We start from the raw sequence: 13872 nt of genomic DNA, 5'->3' as shown, positions 1-13872 counted from the left end.
TCTTGCATGTTGACATTTTATACTAAGTATTTTTTGAATTGGAATGTTAATTTCGTTAGAACATTCTTCATTCAATTTGTCACATGTTATTGGCTGTGCTCAATGAGCCTCAATGCCGATTTAAGGACAATATTCACATCTCTTCATCAGCAAGAAGTGGCGTCTCCATATGAGTGAAAATTTCTCGAGAGGGACAATAAAAACATACAATCAATCAATCATCGTGACGCCTTGGGCAGACACTTTGTTAAATCGATCGTTGGTCGGTCAACGTTCAGGAATTAGGATATCGATCGTAAATGTCGGCCAACATGAAAATCAAACTGCTGTTGAGAGAACTTTAAGAACCCTCAGTCACTGCCAAATGCCCTCGATTCCCGAGTAATAGTTTTAATTAATTTGAGGTCCTTCATCGGTATTTGTTGACATGTATATGAGTGAAAAATTCTCAAAGGGATGTACAACTTTGAATCAATCAATCTTCATTTTCTTTTGTCGTTACTCTATTTTGTGGTGACTTGTCCTAGGTTCCTGGGTTGTGTTATGAAACAACAAAATTGTTGATTAACCAGCCCAAGGACATAGTTCCCTGGTGTATTTTTGACTGCCTTTAGCGTCTCTGTGACTATAGCTTGCGTTTGTTTCCAGACGTTTAATGCAGATCTTGATGACTTGTTATGGTGTCTTGCAGACTTAAAAATGTCTCCACAGTGACTTCATGGTGTTCCTGTGATTTTGTGATAGGAGGTTTTTATCGGTATCTTATTTTTATGCTGTATGGGGGAAAATAGAATTTAATTTTCAGGGATACGTTTATATTTTATATACAGTTCATTTGGCATAATAAGATTTTTTATGATTGGAAAGGTAGATTGTTTTGTTACATCTAGTTATCATGCTTGCTTAATTTAATTATTAAAAAGTGCATAACTTGGATTTCAGTCATTTTAATCTGTATTCTTTTATAAGGTGTCGTAGGTATTACTGAAGTTTGTTTTGATTCTTTGGAAGGAGACTTATGCAGATCCAATTTTAAGTCAAATGTACTGGTACAAAGTTAAAACGTTGCAAAAGTTAAATTTTAACTTGGTCGGTACATTGTAGTTGCTTATTTACTCATATGAATTGTGTAAAAAAAATACACTCGTATAATTAGAAAAAAAATTAATGCCAATCTTAATTTTATTTATTTATTACCTTTACATGCATATGGATTGGACGAGATCAAATTCAAGCAAAAGTTTACAAAGCAATAAAGTTTTTATTCAAAATTGTTATACCACTAATAAACAGTCCCTATGATATATATTGTATTATAATTTCCTACTTTAAAAGGGCAATAGTTGACCTCATATGGCGCTAAACCGCCTTTTCATTCGGTATAGGAAGTATAACAAAACATGCAGTCTCGGCCGACTGTTTCCCTCTACCCCAGTCAACAACTGTATACTACTATCTTGTCCTTGCTTTTAGGCTACAGTAAAAAATGAAACAGTTACTTCTAGTCTGTTTTGTTAAATTATGATAATAGAAACTCGAAATAAAATAAAACAAAACTGGCGACAGACAGGACTGACAGACGGGAATATTATGTTTATGTCGCTGTCAGATCACGGGTGTGATTTATACTCAGTAATAATCTCTTATGTCATATATTCGTAATTTAAATCAGTTCAGCCCAATTCTCGGTAGCTATGTGATTCTCATGGGGAAGAGAAACGTACTCTTACCTAATTAACATCAATTCATATTTTTCACATCCTATATTACACCCAGTTTTAAACAAACCAGTGCAAATCAATAGACCAATCCACACTTTACAAAACTTGTTTTCCTTTGCGGGGTCAACCAAAAGGTCAAAAGGGTAAGAAACAACATTTCTCCTCTTTACACTACCAAACATTTGGGTGGGCTATGATGAATCCACTCTGTTTAAATTGTTTTCTTTTTAGGTATGGGGTAGCCCCAACATGGGGCAATCATTATACACTATGCAACGATTTTTCCCAGTCAGATGACAAAGTTACACACCTGAAACTTCAAAAGGTACTGTGAGGATTCGATGGGTTTATCTCCAAAGATGGCGGCCAAGGGACATAACTTTTGAAAAGTATGGATTCAACTATGGTGTCGTCAGTCTGCTAATTTCGTTTTAGAGCGTTGCAGTTAATGTCAACATGGTCAAGTATGAATTATTCTAAAGTATACATATAATATCGAAATGTCTTGACTTAAACAGTATATACAAGAGGAGTTTTTATAAGTTTACTTTATTGATTGTTTTTAACTTTATCGACATTCATCATGGTTAAGTTACATTTAAAATACATCGCGACCTAACACGTTCCTGTTGGAAGTATATGAATTAATTTAACAAAAAAAGAATTTACATGTATGAATGTTTAAACTCATGCCTTTGCACACAGACTTTCAGCTTTTGTGTACAAAGGCTAGGCATGCGTTTACACATCGATAAATTCTGGAAGAAAAGAATGTTTTATCCTATAGTAAAGAACTGTAACGAATGATTCAAATACATAAATTTATTTCATTTTTTTTTTCATGCTAGTTTGAATCCAGAGAAACTCATTCGTGCTGAAGTTTGACTCTCTAAATACTTCCCTCCATATGAGCCGGCTCTAGCATTTACAACATCTCCCTTCTTCAGATTCAAAATAGTTAATGTCGAGGAGGAGGCCCTGTCATTGTGATCATAGGCGTCAGCGAATCCAATGTCCTTAATTACGCCATTTTTCACTATTTCGATAGTGCAAGCAGATCTATCGACGGCAACAGTAGTTGTGTGTATGACGTAAACCCCGCTTTCTGGAGCTGTGAACTTTCCAGATTTGACGTCATATCCGTTTCCGACATTTGTCTCAACACGATCATAAACAAATATTTTGTGTTTGGATAACGTTTTGATCTGAACATTACTGGACATATAGGCGTGGAACGCAACTTGTTTACCTGAGTTTAAAAGATTTAAAAACTAATGAAATATTAAAACTAATAATTGATCATACCATTTAATTATGCAGAAAAAAATTATGAAGGTTAAATATATTTGGACGCACTACCAAAATAATTATTATATCCTAGACAAAATGTTTTTAGAGATATAAAACATGAACATAACCAGTAGTTCTGAAACATTGAAATAAGTACCAGATATATTCGGCTGATTTCCCTTTCTTTGTCCACAGAGGCTGCATATTGTGTCCTCCATCTCCTTCCGGTCACAAGACTCGTTACCATTAGCAACACAGATAAATAGAATGAAAAACAATAATTTGAGCATGATGAAGGGATTCCTTAACATAGTTTTCCGAACTCTTGCTTTAATCATATTTATACTGTAAATTTTTACAGATTTCGTGATCAAAATGTGGTTATTTGATAAAGGACTGGATATCATATTTCAAATTAATGTTCACCAAATATATATTTTACAATATTGGTTACATTATTAATATTATTCAGTATTTCATGGATTTCGCGCTTATTAGCTTCAACGCACCACAATGACCTATTTTTAAAGATTTTTCACACATGAACTTTGCTTGTTCCATAAATATTTATTTTCTGTTGTTCCTTTCTCTCAACATCAATTATTTATCATATAAATATCTTTATAATAATAATTAAAAATTTCAAACAGAGCATATAGAGTTTAGGTGTCCTTTGTCAGTCTTTTATTCAGAACATTACCAAATGGAGTAATTGCGATGATACTTATTCAATATGGAAATAACCTACAGTAATCAAGCTAATAAGTTAGCTAATAAGTTCACTGAATGAAAGATACGGAGATAACGAACAGTGTTCCATATCAAAAGTCCATAAAACAATACAAAATACGAACAAAGCAAACACAGGCCTCCAGAACATCAGAGGTGGGATCATGTACCATAGAGGAGTGAGCATCCCCTGCCGACCGGTCAACAATACAAACCGGAAGCAAAGCAAAGACGGGCCCCTGAAAACATCAGATGTGGGAACAGGTGCCATGAAGGAATGAGTATCCTTTGTCAAACGGTCACAGCCACTTTGTGCTCCTTGTCAAGATCCATAAAAGGGAAGTAACTTTCAGCAGATTTTTTGTCATCGTAAATGCCACGATGGTTACTTTTATAAAGAATGCATTTGGACATTCTTCAAATAAAATATCTCCACTTACAGATTTTTCAACGGATTAAATATGCAGTTTTTGCAGTTCTTACGACAACCCTGGGTGGAAAAAAAATTTGGATTATTGCACTGTTTTAATGCAAAAACTTATTCCTAATGCAGCGCTGCCTCAACCCACATTCACTTGATATTTTACAAAAGAAAAGCTTGAAAATAGAAGTCTTTCTGGTTGTTTTAATAGAAAATGCTAATGGATAGTCGATTAAGTTATTTTTTTATAGCATAAGTTTTAATGATAGAAATATTTGTCCTTGTGGAAATGCCTCTTGTGACACCGCAGTGCAGATTCGAATGTTGCAGCATATCTTTATTAAAGTTTAATAGATAATTATTCATAAGTTATTCACATCTGATATCATCCCAATGGGTAGACTCTCAATAAAGTAACTATTATATAGCTGGTCAGAAAAAATATCACTGAAGATACTTGTACACTGTTATGCCTTTAGTGAGCTTTCCAACATAAAGGTTATTTTCATCATCCACACACAAACTGCACGGGGACTTCAATCCATCTCGTCTCGTGATAAGCAAAGACAAAAACTGACCGTTCTGATCAATGAGGTGCACAGAATCACTGTAATAGTCACACACCAGAATGTGGAGGAGGATATCCGTGCAGATTCCTTTTGGGAAGAACGCCGATTCTTGACTACCTTTGTAAGAGAATCTATACTGACCTTTTCTATCCACAACCATCACCTCTTGTTTGCTAAAGTCTGAAGTACAAACATCTCCGTTCAAGTTTTCTGTGATATAGTATGGAGCACTATACAGTTCCTCTGCTTTGTTGTCCCACTGTATATTTTGTATCTCTTTTCCTGTCTTGTCATACCTGGTGATTCTTGCCTCTTTATCTTTAACCATTCCCACCAGTATATCCCCGTTGGAGTTGGAGGAGTATAGACTGACTGGTTTCCATTCTCCTGTTTTAATAAATGAGGTGCTTTTGTTGTTAAGTGTCATTCTTCTAATGACCTTCTTACTTATGTCTGTGAAGATTAAATCTCCATTTATAGTCGTTGTGTGATAGCCTTCAGATCTAGGACTTGTTTTTATCTTCTCCAGCTGATGCCCTCCTTGTAGATCAATTTGGACAAGGTTTCCATCCCAGTCACTGACCCAGAATCGGTCTCCTTTACTCATTGAAAGGTGAAGAGCACCATAAGCACCATGTATGTTGAACTTCCTTATTTTGGCGATGGAGGGTGATAAAGATATTATTTGTTTCCCCTGTACTTGTTCATTATTCTTTAGGCATTCTTCTTTGATTTTCTCTGCTTGAGATATCATTTTCATTGGCTTTAATTTTCTACTTTCTGTTCGTTTTTCATAAAAGCTTATTTCACCAAGTAATTTTGCAACATCTTCAATCTTGCATTTCCGAGCAATATATGCTGGTGTGTCTGGTTTTGTTATGCATGGAATCGGTTGAATTGTCATGACCTCTGACAATGCTTTTCTATTCGTTAAGTACCAATGGAATTCTTTGACAATGTCATTGAGATAAGTGATGTACTCACTGAATGTACCTTCCTGGATTTCTATATCTTTTAACAATGAGCTTTCGATCTGGTCTATCTGCTTCATTTTCCTAGTAACAATTGTTTCTACAAAGCTCCTGAGTAAATCAGCATCTTCAATTAATGATTCTCTTATGTTATCAATTATCTTCTTTATGTTCTTTGCATCGTCTTTTATTTCATTTTGCAAAAATTGTGACGTTGGGATATAGTACTCGTGGATTTTGTCGATTTCCCTTTGCCATTGTGCCAACTTTTCAGCATGAATTTTCTCAAGGTCAGTGAAGCTGTGACCTTTGTGCTCTTGGGATGTGGCACATTTGGAGCATAACGAAACTTGGCATTCATCACATAACATATCAGTTTCCTTGGTTGGGTGAATCTTGCATTTCTCGAAAAGAAGTTGTCGTGTGCGTTCTTGATAAAGGACAACAGTGTGGTTCTTATTTTCTTGAACCATTAGATGAAGATCTCTGCATTGCTTACATAACGGTAGATGACAAGTGTTACAGTAATATTCACAATTACTTTTGCATTCTTCAGATTGACATTCTAGAAAATGTTGAGCTGTTCTTGGTATTTTGAACTTAGAAAGCATCTGAAAATGCAAAAAAATGTACATGTATGCGTTTTAAAAAAGCTATAACCATAAAATGCATTGATATATTATAACTTTCACTGCCAAAATTCCTGTTGTGATAATGACAATCTCCTTTACCTAGATAACCTGTTTGAACAAAGGAATTTCGATGCCAAATTCACGTAAGGATTGATACATTTTTAGACGCCCACGTGAAGTATTATAAATTATAAAACTTTTATGCGCCCATAACGATGTGGTATGTTTCTGCTACAAAAGTCAAACGTACAGCCCTTTCAAAACAAGGAATTGTAAATGATGTCATTCTTTTGTCAGCATAACAATGACGGTATGTCTGGACATTCCAGATATTCTACACCTTCTTAGAACTTGTAGAATTTCCCTGGTAATATGTATACAAATTCTACAGCGTGGTTGGTATAGGATAAATTTTGAAATTTATGCCCCATGTAAAATTTGATCTAAAGTAAAATTATTGTCCCCCGCTTTCGCGAAAGCGAGGGGACATTAAATCTCATTCGTCTGTCTGTCTGTCCGTCTGTCCGTCAGTCTGTCAGTCGGTCAGTCTGTCAGCCTGTCCGTCACAAAAACTTTAACCTTGCCCATAACTTTTGATTTAGTGGAGCTTGACTTTCATATTTCACATGTGTATAAAGACTTTCTACCACAAAATTTGACCTTTTGACCTTGACCATGGAGTTTGACCCACTTTTACACTAAAATTCCAACATTTTACTTTGGACATAACTTTTGAGTAGTAGGTACTAGGACTTTCATATTTCACATATGTATTGTATGTAGCAAGACCTTTCATTGGATAACAACAACCTTGACCTTTTGACCTTGACCTTGGAGATTTACGTACTAATGAAAAAACTTTAACCTTGACCATATCTTTTGAACGGTGAGTAAGGCATTTATACTTCACAAATGTAATCCTTGTGAGTTTCATTGGATAACAACAACCTTGACCTTTTGACCTTGACCTTGGAGATTTACGTACTTATGAAAAAACTTAACCTTGGTCACAACTTTTAAACAGTAGATGCTAGAACTTTTATATTTCACATATGTATTCCTTGTTGCAAGACATTTCATTGGATACAAACAACCTTGACCTTTTGACCTTGACCTTTGAGATTTACGTACTTATGAAAAACTTTAACCTTGACCATAACTTTTGAACGGTGAGGGCTAGGGCTTTCATACTTCACATATGTAATCCTTTTGAGAAGACCTTTCATTCGATACCAACAACTTTTACCCTTTGACCTTGACATTGGAGTTTTAACTACTTTTAAAAAAAACTTTAACTTTGGTCACAACTTTTGAACGGTAGATACTAGGACTTTTATATTTCACATATGTATTCTTTGTGGCAAGTCCTTACATTGGATATCAACAATTTTGACCTTTTGACCTTGACCTTAAAGATTTGCGTACTTATGAAAAAAACTTTAACCTTGACCATAACTTTTGAACAGTAAGGGCTAGGGCTTTCATACTTCACATATGTAATCCTTGTGAGAAAACCTTTCATTGGATATCAAAAACTTTGACCCTTTTATGAACTTGGAGTTACCTACTTTTAAATTTTTACTTTGGCCATAACTTTTTAACAGTCAGGATTAGGGTTTTCATCCTTCAAAAAAAATCAACTTCAGTGTTACTTTCTAAATAAATGACATATGATAGTATGTTCATATTACACACAATATGTCATAAAAAATAACATCTCACCCACAAAGACACCGAAAGCGGGGGACCACAATTCTTTGAATTTGCTTGTTCTTATCGATTTTCATTGTGTTCTTCGGAAATCAGTAACATCTAACGATCCTTATTTTCCAGACAGATATCAAATTTGGGAATATTTAAGTCATAAAAACAAATCAAAAAAGAAATTTTCATTTTTAAAAGTAAATTAGCATTCAGGAATATGTTGCTTTCTTTGTTGTCTTGCATTTAAAATCGATTTATCAACATTTCAAAAAAAAAACTGGGAAAAGGAAATTTTTCAAATATATAACGAGTTGATTGTTTCCGTGATCATTTTAATAAAATTTTGACTCATAAGATCCCAAAACAACGATAAATTATTCCTCCCCACTCTACAGAATGGAAAGTGGTGAAAAACAAAACGTTCCTGAAAAACATAACATTCTTTCTGTATGAGCCATATGAAGAATGCATTTACTGTTATCTGAAAATGAATGCAAATCTTTATGTGTTTCAAGTCTTTGAACAATTCTGTTAAAGGTTCATAAATTTTTGTTCAATATTTAAACATTGCAACGTAAATTGATTTTTAAACTAGTTAGTAAAAATGAAAATAGCTCTTAATCTTACCTTTACCACACGAAAGGATGGCTAATAAGGTTAATTATTTCCCATTTTTTCCTTTAGCATTAAAATACCATATGCCCTAACTTAAGTTCTTTTACTCATAAGTCCTGCCTTTTTGCACGTAAACAAGGAAGAATGTATACTTCCGTTTAGTCTGACCTGTTTTCAATCGTCCTTAAGAGTTTCCTGTTGAGAATTTTTATGAGCTAAGGAGCTAGTTTTCATATTTTGTTAATAAGCCTAAATATGTTCACAACTATTGCTGTAAATAAAAGATTAACAAAACATATACTCGTACAGTTTTAAATGTTTAAGTAGAGTCGTGATGTTACAGTTGACAATTCTAGTATAAAAGTATAATTTACATGTACAACACAAAACATTTATACAATTATTTTGACTGGCCTAAAAATCCACACAAATTTGAAAAAAAAACTGTTTTCAGAGGAAAATACTAGTAACTGTTGTTTAATGGTAGACACTGTCTTCTTTACTAACACCTGTTCTGTTTGTTTCATTGTCAATTATTTCCATTCCTATTTTCCTTTTCTTGATGTACTGAACACTACATGTAATCCGACGACCTATTTTTTTCCCTCGAAACTAAGATTGTCTCAGTAAATTTGCAAATAGAAAACTTCTCATTGTTAATTAATCAGTAAGTTCACAGAAAATTAAGTATTAAGGGAAAATTCATGTCACTACTAGTATTTAAAATTAATTAAATTTGACAAGTTTATATTGTTATTATTTTATTATAGGTATACTATTATAATAATAGGAGTATAAACTTTTCAATACATCGTTAATTATAACTACATGTATATTATAATTAGCTATACATTGAATATTTAGTTTACCTCTTCTCTCTCTTTCTTGATATTTAAAAATCATTTCACTAATTTCTTGACTTTCATATCAGGATCATTTGGTTTTGTGATTCGTTTGAATTTAGAATTAAAATATGTTTCTACATTTATGACAGAATATCAAATTATGACTATGGCTACATGTCTTGGCCACAGAGATCTATGTTTGACTTTGTTTTGTGAAAACAGTTTACTTATTAATATGATGTGTTTCAGTATTTCCAAGCGTTCTCTGATAGGATATTAAAAGTGACTTGATAAAAAAAGACCAATATTTCACCATTTATCTTTTCCACAGCAACAACTTATTAGAGCAACCAACAATAAGTCAATACGTTTTGGACACATGATGTCTGATCTAAGCTCTGTTTCTGCATCTAGTCTCCTTGATAGGTTGTGGCATCTTGAAAGAATTTCAAAAGGAATTTAATCTTAAAAATAATTATACCCTCCGCAAACGAAGTTTGGGGGGTATATAGGAATCACCTTGTCCGTCTGTCTGTCTGTCTGTGCAAACGTGTCCGGTCCATATCTTTCTTACAGAGGGACATTAGAATCTACTACTCCACACAAAGATTGCCCATAGCCCAAGGGTGTGTCATGACCTTGACCCAAGGTCATTTCGGGAAGTTCAAGGTCACTGGAAGAAAAATGTCATAATTCGTGTCCGGTCCATATCTTTCTTATGGATAAACTTGGAAGGTTCTCATTTCACACAAGGATTGCCCATAGCCCAAGGGTGTGTCATGACCTTGACCCAAGGTCATTTGGGGAAGTTCAAGGTCACTGGAAGAAAAATTTCATAATTCGTGTCCGGTCCATATCTTTCTTATGGATAAACTTGGTAGGTTCTCATTTCACACAAAGATTGCACATAGCTCAAGGGTGTGTCATGATCTTGACCCAAGGTCATTTGGGGAAGTTCAAGGTCACTGGAAGAAAAATTTCATAATTCGTGTCCGGTCCATATCTTTCTTATGGATAAACTTGGTAGGTTCTCATTTCACACAAAGATTGCCCATAACCCAAGGTTGTGTCATGATCTTGACCCAAGGTCATTTGGGGAAGTTCAAGGTCACTGGAGGAAAAATGTCATAATTTGTGTCCGGTCCATATCTTTCTTATGGAAAAACTTACTTCTGAAAAACCCAGCGGGGGGTATTTTGTCCCGTTTGGACAGTTCTAGTTTAAATTTGTCTTTTTATTAAAACAGTTACATAATTTATTTCTTTTTGTAACGAATGTTCCTTCTGTCAGTCAGAAGGGAATGTCTAAGGCGTCTGTTAATATGAAAATCAGTATAAACACAGACGTAATAGGAGGTTTTTGAAACCCTTGTATTATCAACTTATCATGCAGTAGCAGGCCTCGCTTTAAAATTTGATCATACTCAGAGCAAGCTCTTGATTAACCATACAAACACTTAAAAATTAGAAATGATAATTTATTTCGTTTTAGTTATAAGCAATATCATTGAAACTACATTAACACATTCACACATAAGAGTTGTGCACATTACACACTGTGCACTGTTGAGCTCCCATGATTCATTAGTTGGTAAATACTTGTATTAACACTCGCGTTTTCTCCAGTAGAAGATGATCTCGATACTCTCCTTGTTAATGATGTACAAGGTAAAACAAGGCTTTTAAAATCTTTGACAGCCTGTAAATTGGAAAAAATAAAAACAATTTAATTTTTTTTAATTTAAACATAATTGAAAAGTAAATAAAATATGATATTAAACTATTGTTCAAACCAAGCAAATGTTTATTATAAGGAAACTGTTGGTCTATTCTATTCTTAGGAACCAAAAAAAAAAAAAAAACAAAAAACTGAAGACAAACCCATACCTTTCTTTCCGTCAAACACAAGCTCACAGCTAACATGAAACCCTGAAGGAAAGATAGTAAATTAATCAAGGTCAACTGCTATTTAAAAATCTCATCCTTTTTGAGATAAAACAAAATCATTTGTAATACTTTTTTTAAACTAAAAATGATTTTAATTAATTATTATAAATGTAACTTTAATATCATTTTTGCTTTATAGTTAAAAATGTATATGTTTAATCTGTGATAAAGACAATGCAGAAATGTGACAGCAGTGCTAGGATTGATATATTTTATCAAAGTCATGTAATGATAAAGTACTTTACCTGGAACGAACTGAAAAACATATCAGCATACAAGAAATGAATATTAGGCCAAAATGACAAAATAGTAAGTACAATGTCAGGTACTCCAAGTAAAGGAATGATGATGCAGATATGCTTCGCTGTATTTCTGTAACAAAAAATGGAAAAGAAAATTTTTAAAAAAGTTCTAGGTTAGGTTACTATTGCAATTTCACAAGCCTGTAAAGCTTTATTTCATCCAGATTAGCATCAAATAAAAGTCAAATTTATGCCTCCACTTGATACTGATTTTGCTTTCCGTGAGTAACTTACAGGATTGTAGTAATGGTATGTTCTTTTGGTCCACTGCAATGCCTTCTGAAACTTAAAATGTATCAAAATGTAACCAATCATAAAATTGCCTTGGTGATAAAAGAAATCTCTCTCTTTCTCTCTCTCCAGGTTTCCTCATGGGATCAATTTGCATTATTTATGTAATATATTTGGTCACGTTTCTATTTTTACTGATGATAAATACTTACTCTGTTGAGCTACTGGTAATTTTCTTCATCATGTGGTTCTTTATGACAAACCTGCCTATCAGGATTAAGTAAACAATGTTTACCTGAAAAAATTGATTTAAATTTATTTTACATCTTTATGACATTTTTCCATCAAAAAGCTCTAAGTCTAAACACTGTTGCATTCCCAATGTAGTTATAGTTAGGTAAAGAATTATAAATATTACATTAAATTAAGATAATTGCATATTTTATCCCGAATAAATGTTGATATTAATACACTGTACTTGTCCTGATTTTTTTTACTCAGGGTAAATGACAAGTACTTCATAAATTAATGAAAAAGAAATTATATTAATTTACTTTTCATTAGGCCAAAGATAAATTAGTTTAATAAGTTTTTTCAGTCACCAATTAACAAAACATTCTCACCGTATTGATAATAAGCACAGGCCCCAAAAACATCCAGGCCTCCCAGGACTCATAGTTGTTAATATCGATTGTCATCCAACACCTGTAAATAATAGATAGAAACAAAACATAATTCAGTGGTTTTCATAATTTGCTGTTGAAAAGTTGGTGAAAAGAGCATAATGCTTAAAATGAAGAAAAGAAGAATATTTATAAACACTCACATCTCATCATCTAAGAAAATCCGCAGACAAACCCATGGTATCACTATAAGCAAAGGTCCACCTGCAAGTAAGGTCAATTACTACTATCTTAACACAATGCGGTACCGACATACATTGTTCATGTAAATAAAATCATTATTTCAATAAATGTTACCTCTACAATTTGTGCAAACAATTATAACTATTCTAATTATAATTTTCTAAGATATTCTAAATATAAAATCATGGTACCAAAGATGTTCTTACACATACAAAATCAGCGTTCATAAACAGGAGATTTGATCTTATATAAAATGATGAGAATCCTGGTATTTTGCTCAAAATAGTTTTACGAGGGGTTATCAAAAAGTTCGTGGACTGAGGCTATAAAATTAATACTACGTAGTCTGTGCTTTCAAAATTCATAAGGAACATAAAACAACAAAAAATAAAGAAATGTTGAAATTTTTAGCTTCATACGTTCATTATTTGCCAAATTATAATAAAATAAAAACGACATTATATGATCACCCGGCGCTGTCGTCGTTTAATTTTATGACGTCCCAAAGCGTCGTATTTTTCAAAGTCCGATTCTTCTACCTCATACACTTATCGTGATGAAGTTTCCTGGAGTTGACTAAGGACTTAAACCCTTCTTGTTTGTATGCCTTTACAATGTCATGAAAGGCGGCTTTCAATGCATATAATATTGCATATGGATTTATTCATTGGGAGAGATCCTTGCTTGATTGTGTCAACACAGTTTGCTTTTTGTGTTCAATATCAACCACAAATAACCAACGTCATTTTTGACGTGAATGATTTTTCATACCATGAGTACAAATCGACATAAACTGTTCATTCCTTTTCTCTCGGAATATATTTTGGCATTAAAAACAAGTCCTCTGGATGCATTTTATTTCCCTGTAGCCAAATTTAACATTTTGTAGGTGTATAACAGTTTTTTCAGGCACAAAACTTTATGAAATGTTGGAAAAAGAACTCCCTTCCCCCTTTTGACGTCATCTGAAAGCCCTTAATTTTTGGACATTCCAGACAAAATGTACGATAACATTTTATAGAACTTACCG

The 13872-nt window shown here is 33.4% G+C and overlaps 2 protein-coding genes across 5 annotated transcripts in view; both read right to left on the bottom strand.

Annotated features, from left to right (window-relative positions):
• The window catches only part of LOC134244088 (cerebellin-1-like), an 86016-nt gene that overhangs the window by 5613 nt on the left and 66531 nt on the right, over nucleotides 1-13872 (bottom strand). Inside the window, exons 1-3 of one of the 4 annotated variants that reach the window (XM_062726364.1) lie at nucleotides 8665-8873; nucleotides 3169-6312; nucleotides 2197-2970 (exon numbers count right to left, since the gene is read on the bottom strand). In XM_062726364.1, the coding sequence (XP_062582348.1) occupies nucleotides 2561-2970; nucleotides 3169-3418 (660 nt within the window). In that variant the 5' untranslated portion in view covers nucleotides 3419-6312; nucleotides 8665-8873 and the 3' untranslated portion in view covers nucleotides 2197-2560. Of the gene's footprint in view, nucleotides 1-2196; nucleotides 2971-3168; nucleotides 6313-8664; nucleotides 8896-13872 lie in introns of those variants that run through there. The other 3 variants (XM_062726362.1, XM_062726361.1, XM_062726363.1) reach the window with 3 other exon arrangements.
• LOC134244086 (glucagon-like peptide 1 receptor) overlaps nucleotides 11004-13872 on the bottom strand; it is a 98647-nt gene continuing 95778 nt past the window's right edge. The window contains exons 7-11 of the mRNA XM_062726359.1: nucleotides 12189-12271; nucleotides 11980-12030; nucleotides 11689-11815; nucleotides 11384-11425; nucleotides 11004-11195 (exon numbers count right to left, since the gene is read on the bottom strand). Of these exons, the coding sequence (XP_062582343.1) occupies nucleotides 11046-11195; nucleotides 11384-11425; nucleotides 11689-11815; nucleotides 11980-12030; nucleotides 12189-12271 (453 nt within the window). The 3' untranslated portion in view covers nucleotides 11004-11045. The remainder of the gene's footprint in view (nucleotides 11196-11383; nucleotides 11426-11688; nucleotides 11816-11979; nucleotides 12031-12188; nucleotides 12272-13872) is intronic.

Source organism: Saccostrea cucullata, unplaced genomic scaffold (assembly GCF_032062105.1).
Source record: "Saccostrea cucullata isolate Sc308-1 unplaced genomic scaffold, CSIRO_AGI_Scuc_v1 ctg769, whole genome shotgun sequence".
Classification (NCBI taxonomy): Eukaryota; Metazoa; Mollusca; class Bivalvia; order Ostreida; family Ostreidae; genus Saccostrea; species Saccostrea cuccullata.
Note: the sequence above shows the minus strand (reverse complement) of the source record. Positions and strands in the feature narration are given on the sequence as shown.